Genomic DNA, 21,979 nt, shown 5'->3' with positions numbered 1-21,979 from the left:
ACAACAATTTTGAGAATCCCACATCAGTGATGACTCTTGACATTCTAACTGGTCACCCAAAACACATGCAATTTATTTGGGTTGGAGATTTTAACATAAAAAAGTGTCCAAGAGACAAACTAAGATTCTGTGGAATAGTGGGCCAAAAGGGAGACCAAATAACCAATTTTATGCGCTCACCATAGAGAACCGCCTTAAATTCTCCATTGATGACTTGGCAGTTAGAACCTTGTAATGAGATAATTATAGATACCACCTTAATGGTCCCCACTTTACAATTTGCTTCTAACTATCAAACATTAGATCATAGGTCTACAATTGATAATGTAATTATTTGTGATAAGTTTAGAAACATTATTACCATGGTTAAGGTTAGAATGACAGAGTTCAGTGACCATGCTATGCTCACTTGCTCAATGGTTTGGAGGGGTGGTGGTAAAAATAGTAAATCGTCCCCAAACCGATCCTTCCAAAATAACACAATGGGTATACACTAATGTGGGATAAGGTTGATGAGGTCACTCTAAACACCAAGACCATAACCTCTAATTATAATGTCCTGCACTGGTTAGATCCCATGGCAAAGGTTACAGAGGTGGCTGAAGCATTTGAAAAGATCCTAGCAGAATTAAAGTTACAACTAAGCTGCCCTAGGCCCACCGATATGGTTCCTCAGCACCGCTGTTTGGATAAAACCTGCTCATAAGCCTCAGCAAACTTACGTAAAGCCTTAAAAAGCCAACCTAGGGGAAAAAGATTAATTCGAAACTTAAGGCTAAACTATACATTGGCCAGAGCAAACAAGCTGAAACAATTAAAGGCTGAGGCATGGGATAACTTAAAGCAAGCTTCACTTCAGAATGATAGTAAAGCCTTTTGGTTGGGATTAATTTCCTCCTTATGGTAGGACAAGGAAGACCCATCTCTGGATGTACATATAAGTGAGGAAAATTGGGTCGGACATTTTCAAGCTATATCACAAAAGGCTGATAATCTCCTTGCAAACGAGGCAATTTGCCCTTCTAAGGAGAAACCATTTATGTCATTTGATCTAGAAGAAATTCAACTCACTCGCTCTCTCAGTCTTCCTCCCTGAAAGCTGCAGGGCCAGATGGGATCCCAGTGGAAGTTTTCCTTGCTAATATTTTATTATGGTCTCCCCTATTGACTGTTGTTTTTAATTGGGTAGCGAAAAAAGGGCCACTAACCTCATGGAAACAATCATTAATAATACCAGGCACCAACCAATACTGTTAATGATCGTCCCATATCACTGACAGATTGCACAGCAAAATTCATAGGCCAGGTTCTACTGAACAGCCTCGAGAACTGAGTTGAAGAGAAGAGGATCTGGGCCTTAAGTGCAGCATGGGTTCAGGAAGGGCAGGGGTATATCCTCGATCAATGCCTGAACCAGACATTAATGGCAGCAAAATATACAATCGCAAAGACGCATGGCATTCATGACCCTGTCTGCGGCATTTGCTTGCGTAGCACATAGCAAACTGTAGGTCATCATGGAGGCCATAGAATTAGACCAACTCATAATTGATTTCATAAGACGACTTTACACAGGTGAAACAGTCTCAGTCCACTACGGGATCGAGTGCACCAGACCTTTCAAAGGAGAGAAGGGAGTCAAACAGGGATGTGTACTAGCCCCCTTTTTATTTACTCTCTACATTAACAAACTGAATGAGGCCCTGACTGAAAAGACTAAAGACGCCCCAAGTGTAGAGTTAATTCCCCTTCTGATTCTGTTATATGGATGACACTGTTCTATTGGCTCAAACTCTCCGGGCCCTCCAAATACTAATAGAACAATAGCAGCCTTCATGGCGGACCTGGACCTTTAGGTAAGTAAAAAGAAATCTTTTATTATGACGTTACGTGGAAGATCAAAGAAGTTTAAGATTTTACTTAAATGGAAATAAAATCGAACAAGGAGAACAATTTACCTATCTTGGTGTATGTTTGACATTAAACTAAAATGCAAAGAGGCGATCTAAAATAGAATAAAATCACCTAAGAAAGAGTATAGCGGCAAACTTTAGATTTTCAAAAAGACTGGGAGGCAAACCCAGTCAAGAAATGGCTAAAATTACTGCGAAAGCAAGAGTGACAGCTACATACGGGGCAAGAATTTTGGGGTTAGTATATGTGGAGGGACTCCACGTGTTGGAAGACAAATGTGTCAAAAGATTGTCTGTCCCAGGAGCTTGCTCACATTTTATATCTCAAAGAATTAGGTTTCCCTTTTATATGTGATACTATCAAAATGGCTTCGCATTTATTGTGGTTATCAATTTGGAAACGCAAAACGGTACCAATAAATCAAATGCTTTTAAGAGATGTTATGAAGTTAGAGCATGCCCTTAAATTCTGTGGTCATTTTATGTCAGAGAATCTTTAATTTCATTGGGTTTAGAGGACCTGTATGTTATAACAATACTGTGCGAAAGCTTTCCTAAAAGCAAGCTGAAAAATACATCTTTATGGCAAAAAGCATATGGGCAGATGGGAAAGATCTAAAGGTAAAGGCACAGTATTGACATATCAGGATTTACCAGTGGTACAACATGGCTCCCCCTCATCTCTCCTTTGTAGAGAACTGCCGGCATTGTTTTATTCTGACAAGGTTTGGTTTCAATTACATACCACCAATGCTGGGACACCCTTCAACTGTATTTTCATTGACTCACCTCTCCCTCTGTCACGGTGATGAAAAGTCAAAACAATCTACCCTGCACATATTTTTCTGCTCCTTTTATGCCACAGAAAGGAAAAAGTTCATTATCCCACTGCTGCGAAAATGTAATCTGCGTCACACTAAGGAGGCATTATTTATCCTCCAACAACTTGAAACCCTTTTTTATGTATGCTTCGTAACTGCCTCTTATTTACTAGCAGCTACAAAAACTTATGGGGGTTGCAAATACATTCATTTAATAAGGGGGATCAGTTTGAGGACTGCAGTCTAAGGTCTAACCATAAAGAGTTTATGACCCCAATATTGCAGCTACTATATATACTTCCATTCTAGAAGAGGCTTTCTTCACTTTAGCTCCACCTAGAACACTCAAACACAACAGGAAGACTCCTTCGGCCCCATGGTTTACTGAAAATCTTAGACTTCAACGACAACATTGTCGTAATATGGAGCGACACTGGCGCAAAAACTATAACCCATCAGATAAGACAACTTACAAAGCTGCACTTCATAGCTATAAGCAGAGCATAGCAATAGAGAAAAACATCTACTACACCACTCAAATAGACCAAGCTAGATGCAGCATGAAGAACTTGTTTGAAGTTGTAAACCACCTTGCCGAACCACCCAACCCTCCTACTGAAACATCTCAAAATCTTTGTAATGTACTGGCCGATTTCTTTTCCGAAAAGGTCACATCTATATTCAAAGATTTTAACCCACATGTGAAAATTTCTGATTCTTCCGACTCTCAGATAAATGAGAATCCGATAGTTCTAACTGAATTTACCAGGACAAATCCACAAGACATTCACAAATTAATTCAGTCAATTAAATCTGCCTCTCCTCTGGATCCTTGTCACCCATCCATACTCAATAATATTCCAAATATCATTACTATACCATTGACACACATCTGCAACATTATGTTTTCAACAGGTTCTTACCCTACCATCTGGAAAAATACCATTATCAGGCCGCTTCTTAAGAAACCTTCCCTGGACCCCTCACTACCTTCCAGCTACCGTCCTATTGCCTCTCTGCCGTTTCCAGCTAAGATCTTTGAATCGGTCATGAATAAACAACTGTCTGACTACATTCAAACTAACGACTTGTTAGACGACACCCAGTTCGGCTTCCGACAAGGTCACGGAACAGAGACTGCCCTAATCAAGGCGGCAGACGAAATAAGGGCCACAATGGACAAGGGTGGACAGGCTGTCCTGATTTTGTTGGATCTGTCGGCGGCTTTCGACACGGTCGATCACTCTACACTGATCGGCCGTGTCGAAGCCATCGGTATTAAACACAGAGCCAGGGACCTTATTACATCCTTCTTGGCTGACCGCAAGCAGGCAGTTAAGTTGGGTACTTTCACTTCACCTACTTTCAGCCTTCCTTGTGGAGTCCCTCAGGGTTCCTCGCTAAGTCCGACTCTTTTTAATATCTATGTTTCGGACTTAGCGAGGGTAATAAAAGAGTACAACATCAACTTAACAACATACGCCGACGATACCCAGTTGGTACTTTCCATACACAAAAACAGACCTACTGTTGCAGCAAATTTCAAGAATGGTATGAGGGCCATTAGTAGTTGAATGGCCTCCAACTGCTTAAAACTTAATTCATCTAAGACGGAGGTCATGCTCTTTGGAAATATTCAACCTCTGTGGTCCCCCTTATGGTGGCCTGAGGAACTGGGAACTCCACCTCAACCTGTCAGTAAAGTCAGAAATCTGGGAGTGATATTTGATGACAAGCTCCTTTTCCATCACCACGTGAACGCTGTAGTTTCATCATCCTTTAACATCCTAAGGAAAATAAAGAAACTTCTACTGTATCTTCCCATAGCTACAGGAAAAACACTTATATCCACACTGGTGTTTTCACGTACTGACTACTGCAACGCCCTCTTCCTCAACGCACAAAAAAAGGTTATTTCCAAATTGCAATTGATACAAAATGCCTCTGCCAGAGTTCTATTGGGCATTCCCAAATATAGCTCTGTTTCTGGATATCTGGATCAATTGCATTGGCTTCCAGTCAGAAGTCGCACGAAGTTCAAGGCCCTCTGCATCGTCTATAAGGCAACAAACAATATGGGACCCAAATTCCTGAGAAGTTCTTTTAAGCCTTTGGCAACCCCCAGAACGCTGCGTTCCAATACGGCTCATATGCTTCAGATTCCCAGAACAAGGAAAGTTAACTGGGGAGACAGATGTTTTGCCATAGCAGCGGCAAAACTATGGAACTCCCTTCCTCTCAATATAAAAATCAGTCCATCTTTGATTGTCTTCAGAAAACAATTAAAGACTTGGCTGTTCTCTCAACGACAAGATTCATAGATCATTCCAACCGATGTCTTAAAGTTCTAACTACTGGTTTTCTGCTTTTAGCCTCTAGCGCCGAGACACCCAAGGGTAACTGTAGCGCTTTAAAAATTGCAAAAATAAATAAATAAATAAATATGCACTGTATGTATGGTACCTGTAAGATTCTTAACCAATTCCAAAGAAGACGGCTATTTTATCCTATTTAAATTCCATGTTTTTAGAATTCTGGTTTATATAGATTGTGATTCTGCTGCTAAACCTTACAATGAAGGTTTGATAAAATCTGTTTTAGGATATATTTAATCTAACTTTTTATTTAAGGTGGTTGATACAAGGCAGCATAGGTAATATGCCGTTATGAAATTAGTGATAGGATTCTCTAAAAACAACCCATCATTTATTTAAATCAAATGACTTTGTTTTAAATAATTCAATCTTTCTACTCAGATTAAACTAGCCAGAACTATACTGTAATACCTTTATTGCTCTATATGTATGAAGTGAATGTTATTCCATGTACTTTTATGCATTTTATCTTTAAATGCGAAATAAAGACGATTGATTAACCTGGTCTGCATCAAAAATTTGTAACCTAATAAATTCTGGTCATCAACATCGAACAAGATGAACTTGGAGATGTTAACTTGCCAAAACATTGCTAATGCTTCTGTGAACACTGAATTTCCAATTATTTCAAGTGGAATGATTGTCAATTAGGAGTTTGTATCTGCAGAGATGTATTTAATAAGGTACAGGCCACATTATAAAAGAAACTTACCAGCAAATTGGAGGAAGCGGACCTTTGTGTTGTCCCACATGTTGAGTGGGCTGTTCGAAATGGTTCTAATCAAGTCATTGTACTGTCAAATGGCAGATGTATTATTGTGCTACTTACATTTGTTGCAATGTTTTTGAGTCAAGGATTGTCAGTTATGGAACTGGCAAAAAAGACACTTAATCCCTCTTCATATTCTGTACAAGAAACTTGACCCACATATGCCCAGTGTTCATATCAAGGCACATATTCTTAAGAGTGATGACAGTGAGCGAAATTGGAACAAAGCTTGGCGCTTTAACTGTTGAACCTGTGAAATTTCTGAAAAGATTTGCTGAAACAGAAGAAAAATGCGACTTTAAAGAGGTAGAAAAATATCTTGTGCATGTGTAGAAAAAGAGTTCTGACTGTCAACACATTTACTATCTTCGGTACAGTGAGTTCAGGAGCTCAGTCCCTCTAAGTGACCTTCCACCTTAGTCATTCGAAGCAGGGACACATAAAAGAGAGCTCTTCTTAAATCAGAAGATGTGTAATTGTTTTGGATCATGCATATGTATAAGTGTGAATTTGGTTGGGAAGATATTGATGGGGTGCAAACACCTATGACATTTCTAAAGCCTTGACCCACACAACTTCCATGTGCATGCAAAACCGGTGGTATAAAAAGATGTTCCTGTCAATATGCTCGCCTCACATGTTCAACATTCTGCAAATGTATCACAAGTGATGGGAGAAAGAATTAAAGTGAACTATGAAAATGTATCTTAAACCGGAGTAAATAAAAAAAAATGTTCATGTGCCTCTTCAACTATTATAGCTGGACTTTTTGGAAAAATGTGGAAGGGTTGCTCTGAGGAGTTATTTTCTGTAAGACTACTTGACCCAAACAAATGTTTTGACACCAAAAGGAAGTATATAGGTCTCTTGGTTCCTGAAATATTACATCTGACATTTTAAAAAATTTTGTCCAGAATAATTTGGCCCGGATCAGCAATGTCTACTAAATAACTTTTGTGAAGATTAGGTTCAGTGTATTTTATTGTGACGAAAATCCAAGAACAGAAGTGAAATATTAACATATTTTTGTTAAATTTTTAATAAAGCTTGAAACATTAAGAGAACATATTTGAACCAGTTGCTGTTGAATGGTTGCACAGATGCGTGATGCTGTGGTGGTGCTGAGTGATGCTGTATGCTATGCTTTGTTTTGCTATCCTTTATTTTGTTATGTTAGGCTGTGTTTTGTTATGATATGCTTTGTTATGCTATGCTAGGTAGGGGGAATGGGTTGCGAGCGGGTGAGAGGCTTGTGAGCGTGAGATGGTGAGAGGGGGAGAGTGAGGGGGAGTGAGGGGGTGGGGGTGTGGGTGTGGGTGAGGGGGGTGAGGGTGAGGGAGGGGGTGGGTGAGGGTGTTTGAGGGTGAGATGGTGTGAGTGTCCGAAGTAAATGGTGGCAGTGCAGACATTATAAGACAGAAAGAAACACAAATGTTAAGATAACAGTGCTCAAAGGGGTTGTGAGAAGGTGGAAATGGGATTAAAGGAGAAAGGATGAAAAGTTAAGTAGGAAAAAGGCCAGAAAGGAGATACCAAGGAGTGGAGTGTGGCAGAAACAGGGAAAAGCAGAAAAGAATGAAGAAGGATCCCCAGAGGGTGCAAGTAGGGTCACATGCAGGAGAAGGAAGACACACTAGGAAAGTGTGATGAAGCTCTCGGCATTGCTGTGGTGGGGTGAGGGAGCACATTCCTTTGAAATCTGATGCGGGTGGCGGGTGAGCGGATCCCTTTGAAGTCTGATGTTGAGGCTTATGGTGTGCTTTGTACACGCGCCTGCCTCACATGAACTGTACCCAATCCGCAGCAGTTTGGGTAGACTTTTGAAAACCTCACTATAATCGACACAAACAAGCATTGCTAAAGCAATGCTGTAGGTCGAGACCTAAAAACTGTGGATTTTTTTTATTTTTTTTTATAAATCGGAGGTATATCAGGGGGCAAGGATTGGAGCCGCTGAATCTAGTTTAGGTGCTCACGCAACAAAATACAAAGCATAAGTAGCAAAATTAACTTACTTTGCTTAATTAACCTTTTATCTGCCACCAACACATTTTCAGCATCTACAATTATGACCTTCCCATCTCTTGGACCGACTGCAAAGTTGTCAAAGCTGACATCTAGGAGGTAGAGGGCAAACTCAAAGTCATTGTTTGTTAGCTGTTCAGCTATTTCCATTAGTTGCCAGGCAAGGTCCACTCTCTTCTCCCATGGTGCATTGTAAAAACTCCATAACTCCTCGCCAACGTAGTTTACCGCAACCATTCTTCCACATGCACCCAAGTATTTCGCAAAAGGCCATCCTTCATCTGATGGAAAACTCTGTAACAGAAGAGTAAACATAAATTTCATATGAAAACCAAAATATGCACAAAACTGAACCGATATTACAAGTCAATTTCTCATCACACTGGACAAATATTTAAATTCATACTTTAGACAAGACATGCAATCGTATTGACAATACTCTCCTTTAACCCCACGAATTCCGCCACGGCGCCGGGGGTATTTGAGCGCGGCGCTTCCGTGCTCGTGACGGAACCACGCCGTCATAAGACACGGGGGGGGGGGAGAGGGCGCGTGCTCACGTCATGACCACGCCCGCTCATCAATTCGCCAGCACAGGCAGGGAATCGCTGCCCCGTGGGAGCGTCTGAAGCATGGCGGAACCACGCCGTCATGAGCACACGCCGCCTGTGTCTCATGACAGGGTGGTTCAGTCACGAGCACGGAAGAGGTTAATATGCCCTTTTAAGATTGGGATAAAATGGTGTGCACAATGTAAACAAGCATTTGCAATGCAATAGGTCTCGCATTAGGAAAGTTTGAGCTATTGGTATTGTAAATGACGAATATTTTATTTATGTGTTGGTTTTGAAAATAGCGAAATTAATACTTTGTCATTTACAATGCCAATAGTTTTAACTTTCGCAAACGTGACACCTATAGCATTTGTAATGCAATATGTGTTGTATTTACATGACTCAGATGTATTAATATTACAAATAACAATGGCTTTTATTTTTTTTAATAATTAATACTTAAATAAAAGTTATTGTAATTTAAAAAATGGCAACAGAAATTGCCTGCCTCTGATAATGCAAATTAAACTGAGTTAAGACCAGACAGGTTATGCCAATCTTATGTTCTGCCACCCGGGAGGCCGTTATTTAAACAGAATTATTAGTTCGAAGATGGGTCCCACCGTTACACCTTTACTATAAGAAAAACACACTTGTAGTTTGCTAGGTTAATCAACACTCATATTCTAAAGGTTAATTCACTTTTGTGCCCAATCTGTTTCTAGAAAGTTCTATGAAATGGTGTGATGGTGGTTTATCATGTTATATTGGTACTTTGCATGTCAGCTTGCTGGTTCATTTCTTGAAAGACTACTATACACAAAGTATTGTTCTTGATATACAATTAGATGTAAGTAATAATTTCCTATGGCTGAACTGCAGACTGTAATCATGGCTTCTCACTTGATCAAATTGTGTGATTCTAGGCAAATTGCTTCACTTCTCTGTCTTTTTTTCATTTGAAAGCAGAATTTTAAAAAGTCCAGACGTTAGAGTTCAGAGTGCCATTAACAAAATATAATGTATAAATGGTTTATTAGCCTGAATCATGCTGCTCATACATGCTGGTAAAAAACCCATCGTGATTTTAATGAGAAACATTACCCCGCTCTCCCTCCCAGTTTCTCTCCTTTGTTCACTTGTTGAAGAGTGAAAATGGCTTGTCGCGAGGTAGAGCCTAGCTGTGAGGTCAAGAACACTGGGCACGTGCCCCCCACCTTCTGTTAAAAGACTGCTTCATAGCAGGTGTTCACGCCCTTCTATGTTCGCATCACTGAAGGTAAATAATACACGTGTTTCTAACCAAGTGTTTACCCGTGACGGTCGCAAAGAGTCTCGCTCTCCACCAATAAATGCCAGTGGGGGCCACATGCAATTACAAGGGCAGATAAACCGCTGAAGCAGAACTAGCGCAGGCTCTCCATTTCTGCCCAGTCTGAATTAGCTGCTTGTTGACCTTCCTGCCCACGGTTTTGGGTTCCTGTGTTTTTTGTTTTTGAGACGTTTGTTTGCACTGGCATCTCGTGCTTGTGTTATGAATACTCGTAGTCAACGAATGCTGTAGTCAGCTTGCAAGCGTAATATCTGGAATGCATAGATTCTTTGCAGTTCCTTGGCAGCATTGTTGACTTATGTGGCACTCCATGGCTCGACAAATCCACTCGACCGCTCGCATTTGCGAGGTAAATTTAATGAGGGCGAGCTATTTTTAGGTCCTACTCGCCCTTTCTGGCGAGTACGAAAACATACTAACTTTTGTCCTCTGTCTTTGAAACCGGAGCAAAAGGTGACAAGATAAGATTTAAAGGCCTTTTTATTGCTCACAAAGCATATGATCAATAAAGATGCCTTTAAATCTGGTTATCTTGTCACATTTGCTCCGCTTTTAGAGACAGAGGTCAAGGAGGTTACGGTTAGGTCGAGGAGATTTTTTCGAGGTACTAGACCTGCAGGACTAGTACCATTTTTCAGATTTTTCGAGCCCTGCACTCTCTGCGCGCTATAACTTTGTTGCTTGACTTTCGGGGAAGCAGTACGCTGCCCGGCTTGCCCCGACACGCTTTCTTATTATTTGTCCTACTTAGGCAAAGCTCCGATTGTTAACTGATCGGGCGAGATTAGAGCAAGAAATGCAAAAGTGCTGCTTTGATCTGGAAATGAAGCGCAAAAACATGGGTAGGAGTGTGGAACTTTACCTTTGAACGGATGGCAGAGGTTACCTTTGAAATGAAATTATGATTTCTACGCGGGTGTCCCTCTGATGGCCTTGGTCAGGTCTGTCATGTTCTCATTTGGGAGCTATGGTGTAGGCAGGAAGCTGGAGCTTTCATGTGTGCACTTGCCAAGCTCTCTGGGGCCACACTGGCGAGGGCTGCTTTTTACAGGGCTTAGCTCAGCAGGAATTGGGGTCCTGTGTTGTGATTGTTAAGTACCTTCGGCGTGAGTCACGCTATATCAGGGCACAAGTCCTAAAAAAAGAAGTGGGGGGACGCTGACGTCACAACAGGAAGTGACGTCACGAAAGGTCTCCGACTCATTGCCTCCCCTCGCTCACCCCTTATATGCGATTGTATCAGAGAAGCCAGCGTGTGAGCAGCGTTCTGAATGGGCTCCGATCTCGCCCCAGAGAGGCCAAAGAGTGAATGTGTGGCTCAATTTGCTCCAGTTATCGAGCTCCCGGAAAAATAAGTGGGGGGACGCCGTCCAGCCACGTGGTACCCCGACTCGAGCCCTGCATATGAAAGTTAATGAACATAACAGGGCTGGCAAGCAGGAAGCCGGTGCCGATGTCTGGTGGCCACAGGCACCTGGGGGCTGATGGTGTTGGGGCGGTGTGCAGGCCTCGTGACACTGCAGGCAGAGTCTGGCCTGGCTTGTGCCCTGGAACAAAGCAGCAGCCACGAGGCGGTCCTCCTCACAGTGAGCATGGCTTGTGAGGGAGAGGAAGGGTCTGCACAGGATGTAAAGGCGCCAGGCCTTCGTTGGCGGTGGGCGTTCAGGGGAAGAGAAAGCTGCACACCCACCACCTGAAAACAGAAATGGCAACTGACCTCCTCCTCCTGACCTGCGGTGACGGAAAACAAGATAAAGTCAGAGCTGCCTGGAATGATGATCCAGGTAGGGCTGTTATATTTCACTGTGTTGCCACGTGGTCCAGCCCAAACAGATCCTGGCAGCTATGGGAAGCCTGATAACCGCTACAGACCACAAAAGAGATTAATGCCGGTCAGTGGACAATAGCGGTGCATGATTGGGGGGGGGGGGGGCGCTATCTGATAACTGCTTAATGCGTGCCCACATGATTTTGTAGCTCCTGCTGGTTACAGCAGGAATGCCACAGCCAATTGTGTAAGACTGCCGCGATCCTATATGTGGGGGAGACATGTACTGCTTAGTGCCCTAATTCATTCCTGTGTGTTAGAGGACACAGATTCGGTGCGGGGGATGCTGACCTCTGTGTGTGGGGTGAGGCTGCACCGCTCAGCGGACACGGCGTCGGTTTTATTAGAAAGCATACGCTGCTGTGCTGCCAGTTCGCTGACCCCCGCTCAGGGCTCTACTCAGCACTTAGACAGCAGCTCTGATAGAGCTGAGAGGGCGCTGCACGCCCTCAAGGCAGCAAGAGCCTTTTACCTCCAAAACGTGACATTCAGACACACCACGAGCAAGAACTATCTCCTAAACACTTGGTCTTTGAGAGTGCAAGTCCCAGTGCCGTGTCCGTGCCCTGCCATATGCACATGCAGACCCCGGGTGCAGAGTGCAGCAGTTACCTGGCTGGCGTCGGTGAGGGGGCTCCCCCGAAGCTCAGCATGTAGAGGGGGCCCAGGCGCTGCAGCAGGGCTGCTGCGGTCAGCTTAGAGCGCGTGCCTCCTCTATCCGACCCACTCGTAAACTGAGGGCATGAGCGTGGTCTATCCCAGCCTATTTTTTGGGGGATTAGCGGATGCTCCGGTGAATCCAGTCACACACGGGAGGGGGCGTACAAGCCGGGTTAGAATGGGAACAAGTAACCTGATATACTATGACCACATAAAACGAACAGTAAACATAACAAATACAACAAAACAAGACCGATTGCATTGCAAATGCTTGTGGAGAACAGCAATGGATAGCCAGAGAGGCGTGGCACACAAAAGAAACCCTAAACATGCCGCCTAGAACAGCGAGAGCGAGGCCGGACACGCAAATCGGATTTCCGGACGGGAGAAAGGAGAGGCATGACACGCACGAACTGTCTGGAAGGGGCGGAGAAACAACGGAGCGGGCTGCGGAGTCGGGAGGAACAGGACAAGGAGTATAACAGACCCGGTGAGTGGGGGCGTCGGGGCACATTGACGGTGCCCCCCCAGTGATGGAAGCCCTGCGTGTGCCCGGTGAGTGGGGTTGGGAGGGTGTGTGTGTGCGCGTTTGTGTGTGTATGTAAGCCCTGCGTGTTCGGTGGGGAGGGGGGTGAGTGTGTGCGCGTGGGAATGTGTGTGCGCATGCGTGAGTGTGGCTGCGTGTGTATATGTGGGTCTGTGTGCCTGCGTGGGTGTATGTGTGTGCGCATGCATGTGTGGCTGTGTGTGCGCGCGGGCGAGAGCCTGTCTTGCTGTGAATCTGAGGCAGGGGCTGGGTGTGCGCGCCCACGAGGTTAAGTCGACGCTCGTGCCCGGCCCCTGTCTCAGATTCCCAGGATACGGGCGACAATAGTTGTCGAGCTAGACGCATGCAGGCATGCGTATTCTAGCTCGACCTAAAAATTAGAGTTAGACTTTATATGGTAAACACATGAATAATGAAAAAGCAAACAATTTTCCACATTTGAAGATTAAGAGAAACACAAAGGAAGCATACGTAACTGTAAACATACATAACGGAAGAAAGAAACTTACTTCTACATAAAAGAGCTTACATTTAAATCATGAAGAAATGCAAACTCAAACCACATACAAGAGGTGAGCAAGCTGGTAGCCAATTATCTGAATTGGAAACCGGAGAATGAACCTTCAACATACCCAGGAAAATTTGTCATAAAAATCTAGAATTCCACATTTCCACACATTAATTTGCTACTCTTTATTTGAAAAGCTATGATTCTCATGTTGAAAGCTAATTGAAGTCAGTCAGGTTTAGACAGCCAATTTCTACTTCCACACCTTCAGTCATTCTCACCTTCACCCGAGGTTTTAACAATGCAAGACTTGTCACACTTAACAAAAATAAAACCTCCATAACACATAAGGATCTAGGAGATTCCTCAAATCCTTACTAATACTTTCCAAAATGCCATACCAACCCCCACACATGGTGCATGCATTCCATTAATGTTTATGGGCCTACATGGGTGTGTAATTTTGAAAAATGGCTACTTAGCCAAACAAGATGGTCTAGAATCGAATAGTGCAGTTAAAAGAATCCACTTACCCCATTTTAGTGCCATGCATGGAGACGAAAAATGTTGTTGGACTACGTTCTCATTGAAAGAGAGGGGAGATAATAGCTTCACAGATTATGTAAAGGTTCTATCAAACGTGGGCTTGGATTTTAGCAAGGTTCTGATTATGCCACCTTTCAGATAACAGATTCGATACATACCAGTGCTCTACTTGTATCAAACCTTAGAACATTCACAGACTCTGCATACATAGGAGGTGCCATTCATGAGTGGTGTAAGGAATTTGGGTTACTGACAAGGGGGTGGGGATAGTTACCCATACCAAACGAACAATCACAACCCTTGTCCAGACGAACCACAAAAGTCACTAAATTAAGCTGCGCTTAACTCTGGTAGCTTGACATAAAAGCAGTCCGTCTCTTTACTTAGTGGTTTTAAGTATTTTTGCAGAACAGGCCCAGTATTAAAGTGAAAAAACACAATGAAAATCCCAAACCAATTTAGGAAAAAATAAAGCAAATTTAATAAATAAAATGACCAAAAGTTAAAAAATAAAATTAGTAGAATAGGAGATATGCAAATCAAAAGGTTTAAGTAAAAGAAGCAAATAAGCACTAACTGGATATCTGGTGGCGCTGGACCAGGACAAAGTCACAAGTTCAGGTAGACTGGACCGCAAACCGGAGACAGGAAGAGGCTATTCCGCTGGAAAAGTTACCTTTTCAAAGAATGACACACAAATTTCAAAACTTCAAGATTTTACAGGAGGAGCTCCTACAAAGGTCCAGGACATAGGGATGCATCTCTTGGGGTTTAGGAAGACATTCTAGCAGATGCCAGTAGAGCTCAGGCAGGTCCCATTGCAGCAGGTCAGCTGCAGAGAGGCCTCTGAAGCGTGCGTCACTGTAGCTCAGACAACTGACCCTTTGATTCACTTTGAAGTCCTGGGATAAATCAGCAAGGCAAGCTGCAAACAGGGCAGTCCTCTGAGGGTAGGTGGCAGGCTTCAAGCAACAGGACAGTCCTTCTGGGGGTTCTCCACATATTCAGTAGTGAACTGATGAGGGAGTAAGGAGGTCAAATATTTTAACCTAGAGCCACGCACTGAAGTGGGGGAGCTTCTAGTCCACCCAACACCAGGTTCTGGAAATGTACTTCCTTGCCCTTTCTTATCCTGCCCAGTCTTCAAGGGTTTTAGGGTGTCAAGTTTCTTTGTGAGCTTAGGAGGCAAGTCCTTTGAAAAATAAGAAAAGGGAACAGCTCTGCCACCAACCATGCGGGCAGAATGGCACATGCCCACACCTAGTACCCTATTTTTCACCTTCTGGGCCCAATGCATATTCCTGATGGTGGAGCAATTAACAGGTTGCCTGGAAAGATTAGGGCAGAAAAATGCCAAAAGTCTCAAGCACCACCACAATTGCCAATATGGACACATTCATCAAATCACTTCAGTCAGATTTCACATAACTGAACCACTGTAATTACCATTTATTTGCAGAAAACAATGTTAATTCTGGATTTCATTAAAGTTCATGTGAAATAATTTTTTCATATTTGTACATATACAGAAAGAACATAACTGGCAAGACCATGACTGTGCATAATCTATACAATCCATACCACAAAAAAACAAGCATTGGCATAGCCAATAGGTCTCGCCATTGGGACCTTATAAGTTTTTAGTCATGCAGCAGATTATCCTGGATACTGGGTGACAGACAGAAGAGAGTGGGCAGATAGCAGCCGTAAGAGCCGGAGCAGCGGGGTGGGGGTGGAAAGTAAGGAGCAGCTGAGAGGAGGAAAAGGAAAGGGGTGAGAGTTACTGCCAGTGAAACCAGGAGAGAAAGCTAGAGATTGTGGAAAGGGAACTGGCACAAAACCTCACCAGAAGGCGTAGAAACGTGAAGAAAGGGCACATTAACCCCTTGTGAGCTCGGCTTTCAGCATAGTAACCCCATGCTCTCAAATACTTTACTGGAGCAGGCCCACGTGATTTGCAAGTATCACACACATTTCTGCATCGGGCACTTTAACCCCCTTAGCCACGTCACATGGAGTGCGCCCTTCAGCAGACAACTTACATTAACATACGCGTTAGTGTTTTACAACAGGAAAGGGTTATATTTTGAAAAAACATCAAGGCCACAATAAAGCCGGTATTGCTTACGAAAATCGGAAGTCATCTGCCTAAATCGGTCTAGTGACATACACGGAACAGACACGTGTACAGAAACTGTTCTGGAGACAATTAGCAGCAAACAAAACAAGTAATGACTAGAAAGAGGAGGTGTGATGGACACGGGGGAGGATGGGTGAAGTAGCAGTGAGACAGCATGGGTGTGTACTATGCGTATCACATAAATGAGGTCAAAACTATTATGTACTTAGTAAAATGGAAATCGCGTGTGTTTATCTGTGAAGTGGGGAGGGAGAGAGAGCGAGATACATTCTATGCCATCATCTAATGTGCGTTGTAGAATTTAGAATTGAGAGACTTGGGATTTGGTACCAATATCCTGGCTGATTTTGAGCAGCAGTGAAACTTTACCACAGAGTTTAATATGTTCATTCCGATTTTGATGCAAAAAAGCATTGCTTTGAATCAAGTGCTCAGCTTATGTTTATAATAAAGTTGTACATTTTGTCATCGACCTCCACTCCACCTTTGTACTGTATTACTTTTGCTGAAACTCCCAAACGGGTTCAATACAAAAACTGTATGCCACATGAATACGTGATTTTTTTTTTTCATTTTTCACTGTTGAAAACGTGTCTTTATTTGTGAAGTGGTTCTGCTTGTTACATACACGTTTGTGAACGCTTTTTGTTGCCAACATGCAGAATTACATGGAAAAAGGCACAGTGTTCCATGGCGACCGCAATAATGGAAGTTGGAGTGCAGCAGCTGTGAAGCGAGATCAACGTTGATCAAATAAAGCAAAACGTGTTCAGTTGTGAGAAGTGCTTAAAATGCAGCCAAGCTAAAAATTCCAAAAACTGATAAAAAATTGAAGAAAAGCCCATAATACTTCCAATGCGGATGCAATGATGAAATAAAACTAAGCAGGTTTCCGTGAACCGTGTGCAGCGCTTGTTCCCAATTGGAAAATCCAACAGTCCAATGAGGTTTAAAACAAGCATTGACCGCGGAAAGCTTGTAGTAATGTAAAAAAAAAAAAATAACACGCTACTGATGCGCGCGCAGCTGCATGAAGAAGTGAAAGTGATTGCACTGGAAGGGTGGCGGCTGCGTGCGTGAACGCAAGCGCTGGGCCACCAAAAGCCTGTGTGTATGCATGTAACTTGTTCTTAAAAGAACTACTTGTGTTTGCTCCAAGAAACTCCAGTTATAAACAAGGTATTACTCTTGCACTGTTGCTTGGCCAGTGAAGCCATTGTTGGGGTTACCACCGGTTCAAAGACAGTGCCTATCAAAAGCCATTAAAATAATGATCACAAATTGAGCGTACCCCCTTCCCCTCCCAAAAAATACTGGCACGTCAGAACTTAAAGGCCGCTTAAAATATATCAGAAGTCTAACACATATTAGTCATCATTTCGTGCCAATAGTTAGCCTCCCACCGCACAACCTCATCAGAAATGTAAAATGTCAGCGTAGTAAGTTTCTACACCCCCCTCACCCACCTAAATCGCATTATGCATGAAGAACTTTAATTGCCTGAAAATTATGGGGGAAAACCCCAATGATGCAGCCTTCACTAACAGGAGTTACGCAACAATGCGGGGGCTGCCTGCAAACACATGCACCCTTATTTAACCGAAAGAGAAAGTAGTTCTGGATGCAGAGAAATTGACTTGTGCAAATGAGTAGAACATGTGCCATGGTGGACAAACACATACAAATTAGTGAAGGCGGCACGTGCCGAGTAAACAAGCAAAGAAATTAGAGCTACAATAAAGTCAACCAATGGGAGGCACTGGCGCGCCGTAAGCCCTCTAAAAGTAAACAAAATGACTCGCAAGCCGATCGTACTGTCGGAAGTGAGACCCAAGAAAAAGTGAGAGTGGAAAGATATTGCATACCTACATGAGTGGACTACTCTACATTGAACATGCCTGTTCTCCTTAATTCAAGCATCCCACCTGCTTTTGTGAAAATGCAGAGGTTCCTCGTCTTCTAACCAGGGGTGCTGGAGTGTCCCCACTTAAAGCCCAAATCTCTCCCGACAGTTACTCCTGTCTTCAAGCTATCGACATGCCTCTGTATGAGGTCGAGTGCCGCACCCATACAAACAGAAAGAAAAAGCCCTATCAAAGATGGCTGTAAAAACACACGCTAGTGACGCGCGCGCAGCAGCATGTGAAAGTGAAAATGATTGCGCTGGAAGGGAGGCAGATGGCGGCTACGCGTGTGAACGCAAGCTCTAGGCCACTAAAAGCCTGCGGCAGCATTTTGAAAACCGATACTAAATGTCTCACATGCGCTGGCTCAGCGAGACCTACAAAGTACTGATACAACAATTACATTTTTCAATACACAAAGAATATTGTGCCCACTGTGACTTTCTTCCCAAAAGGAGCTCAAGTTTTTTAAATTTCAATTAAATTCTCTTAAGACATATGGGCTGAGCACCCTACAGTGCCTAGAAACTCAGGGAGGAATCACTCCTAAAACATTAAAACCAATCACATTGAGCTCAAATAGTCATTATAAATAATGCACTTGTGGGGTGAAAATGCTGTTGATGCGTTTCAAACCCTTCAATCTTTATGGGTGCTCCTCAGGACTCAACATACGAGTACTCTTAAGCTGTCTTTCGCACCACAACATCCCTGGCAGGATCAAACGTCCATCTGTGGTAAGTTCGGGAAACTCTTAACGCTTACATTTCCACTGGCTCGTACACCTTTATCCAGGACAGCTGCACGAGCTGGCGGCGTCTGCACGGAAAAAGTAAAGAGACACGTTGAGCATTTCGATGTGCAGGAACGCACAACAAGAATCGCCCACTTGCCTCCGCAAATTAATACTTTAAGAGTTTCCCGAACTTATCACAGAGGGACGTTTCGTCCTGCCAGAGATGTGGTGCAAAAGAGCATAAAAATCAGACCTTCAGCACTATAATATCTATATATTGAAAAATATAATTGTTGTATTTGTAAAATTTTTGTTTTGCTCTTTTTTAATGGATTGCATGTATTATGCACAGCCATGGTCATGCCATTAATGTTCTGTGTATGTATACATGAGATAATTTCTCATGGACTCAGTTAGACCTAGCATCATTTGCGTCCGTTTCCCCTGTATTTTTGCCTTTACCTCCTGTTATTTTGCTGTGTGTTGGACTTAGTTTTTGCCGGTGTAGATGCTTTGGGCACTTTGCCACGGTTTTTCAGTGCTAAAGAGCTCCCTTTGTCAATTTTAGTTAAGGATTGGTGATTCCATGATTGGCATATTTGATTTACTAGTCAGTCCCTAGTACAGTGCACTGTGTGCCCAGGGCCTGTAAATCAAATACCTGCAGCACTGATTGTGCCATCCACATAAGCAGCCTGTAAATGTAACTCAGGCCTGCCATTGCAGAGCCTGTATTTAGTCTGGTACTGCCATGTCGACCGCGCATGTGCACCCACTTGCCAGGTCCTAACCTTCCCTTTTTAGGTCTCGCGACCTGTCAATGCGCATGCGCATTGAGCGGAGCGAGACTATAGGGGCTTAAACAGACTTTAACTAACTGGCGATTTGGTGCTGTGCCCGTGCGCTTTTAGGTCAATGCGCAAGCACATTGACCTAAAATGCACGTGCACAGCATCAAATCGCCAGCCATCTGTTCCCCAGCAGCTCTTCCCGCTCCGCCCCACAAGCTTCCCCCAACGTGCGCTCTGGCTCAGCCGAGCCGCACTCCCTCCCACACCTTTGAAGTGAAGCTTCACTGCCAAGGCCCCTGCTGCTTCACACTATATCCAGGCGTGTCGCATTTCTCCTCCACCCTCCCCACAGCAATGCCGGCCGTACTTTCACTTTGACGGCCGCAGGCCGTCTCTCGCGTTTCTCCTCCCAGTGGTTTTTTTTTTAAACTTGTTTTTGTTTCCCCTCCGTCTTGTTTCCTCCTTTGTTGCTTGTTGCCTTGGTACTCCCGTCCCCTCCCTTCATTGCTAATGCTGCCTTTGTTTTGCCCCTCCCACTAAGTTGCTTGTTAAAATTTGGCTTTAGTGGAACTTTTGAATTTTTATCGTTTCACAGGGAGCCAGAGTCTTGTGGTATTTTGTGCAGGATGTTATAAGCCTGCCCCGCTCTCCTTACTTCTGTGGTCTTCAGGAGCACAATCAAACATACAAGCTTTTAAAGCCAACAGACTGTAGCTTCCAAGAATGACACGGCCTTTGTCTGCATGCTGCAGAGAAGAAAGTAAAATCACTTGGACCGGAAGGGATAGCTGGTGACTTGTTGGGTCCTACTGAGCTCACACGGTGTACCGTATTTTCTGACGTATAAGACTACTTTTTAACCCTTGAAAATCTTTTCAAAAGTTAGGGGTCGTCTTATACGCCGGTGTCATTTAATAAGAAAGCGAATATAGCCCAAACCCTATATTTTAAAAGGAAAAGTAGGGGGTCGTCTTATACGCCGGTGTCATTTAATAAGAAAGCGAATATAGCCCAAACCCTATATTTTAAAAGGAAAAGTAGGGGGTCGTCTTATACGCCAGAAAATACGGTACTTAATACCTGTAATTAATGCCTGCTCAAAAAAAGCTATGGTCGGCGCTTCTTCCTGTGTTAATCACTTAGCTCGTTCTGATCCAAGATTTTGGTTGGCTTCACAAAACAGATCATTATGACACAATAGCTCAGTGAGTGTACACCTCTTTTAAAGTGACGCGTACACTCTGCATGTTAGAGACTTCAATTATGCCATTACTGATTATGCTTTTTATACCCAGAGTCAATTAACTGAGTACTATTCAGTCCCAGAAAAATTACATATTGTTTTTGGGGTAATCTTTCACATAGCAAAATAAGGCTTTTTGTGTCAATTTGTTTCATGCTGCTTACATCTTGTAATTCAGATTGCCTCAATGCAACACCAGCACTGCAGACAATTTATGTTACGTTACATAATTAGCATTTGTTTAGTGCACACTCTAACGTTAGCATGGACTTCTAGGGCCAATGGCTACCCACAGGTTTCTGGTTGCCTAGTTGAATACTTGTGTATACATACATGCATAATAACGGTATGTATATTTATTATAATATAGAATAAAAAGGTAAACTTTTAAATTATATTTAAATAAAAACAAACATTTTTATTTAACAATCTAAATACCCACATGACTTTAACAAGCATCTTAATTGAAGGTTTACAAGCATTTGCAATGCAATAGGTCTCACATTTACGTGACTTTAAGCTATTGGCATTGTAAATGACAATGGGTTTTATTTATGTTACGAAAACGTAAATAAAAGGCATTGTCATTTACAATGCCAGTAGCTCAAACTCGCGTAAATGCGAGACCTGTTGCATTGCAAATGCTTGTTGTACCCGAGTCACCCCTAAGGTAGGTCCAATGTACCCCTGTGAGCAGGGTGGCGTGTATGTGAAAGACCGGACATGAACTGATGTGTGTGTCATGTCCTGCTGATGTGTGTCATGTCCTGATAGCCTTACAATAGTGAAAAATGAAGTATTCCACTATCTGTGCCCATAGGATAGATTGGAGAGTTTGCTCATAACGTCTTAGGAGCATTACTGTCCGTGGGGAACAAGATGGGGAAATCAAGTTTGATATGCCAGAACTCAGAATGTTAAGATGCATATTTTCATGAGGTGTATTTTTACATTCTGGGTTTCAAAATACCACTTTTAGAAGGTGGGTATTTTCTTGCCTAACCATCCAGTGTGCCTCTGCTAGGTTGTGTATTGACTGTCTGGTCACCACAGTCCCGATGGTCTAGGCATCGCGTTCCACATTGTTTCACTATCACCAGATACCATTCAAAGCAATACAGAGGCAGGTTTTGTTACTTTCCACTATAATTAACTATGGGTTTGGCAGAGGCGGAGGGGGGTGGGGGGGGGGGGGGGGGAGGAGGGTTTTCAACAGCTATCCTAGAGGGTCCAACAAGCAGTCAAGAACAGGAGGGGGGCTCAGTAACAGACGCAAGGATGTCTGA

The 21,979-nt window shown here is 43.2% G+C and overlaps 1 protein-coding gene and 1 non-coding gene across 3 annotated transcripts in view; both read right to left on the bottom strand.

Annotated features, from left to right (window-relative positions):
• DIPK2A (divergent protein kinase domain 2A) overlaps positions 1 to 21,979 on the bottom strand; it is a 78,457-nt gene that overhangs the window by 20,498 nt on the left and 35,980 nt on the right. For both annotated transcript variants that reach the window (XM_078666431.1, XM_078666430.1), the window contains exon 2: positions 7,894 to 8,197. In XM_078666431.1, the coding sequence (XP_078522557.1) occupies positions 7,894 to 8,140 (247 nt within the window). In that variant the 5' untranslated portion in view covers positions 8,141 to 8,197. The remainder of the gene's footprint in view (positions 1 to 7,893; positions 8,198 to 21,979) is intronic.
• LOC144793271 (small nucleolar RNA SNORA50) lies at positions 17,135 to 17,270 on the bottom strand. Its single transcript, XR_013602868.1, has one exon. It is a non-coding gene; the product is annotated as a small nucleolar RNA SNORA50 (small nucleolar RNA).

This window comes from Lissotriton helveticus, chromosome 11 (assembly GCF_964261635.1).
Source record: "Lissotriton helveticus chromosome 11, aLisHel1.1, whole genome shotgun sequence".
Taxonomy (NCBI): Eukaryota; Metazoa; Chordata; class Amphibia; order Caudata; family Salamandridae; genus Lissotriton; species Lissotriton helveticus.
Note: the sequence above shows the minus strand (reverse complement) of the source record. Positions and strands in the feature narration are given on the sequence as shown.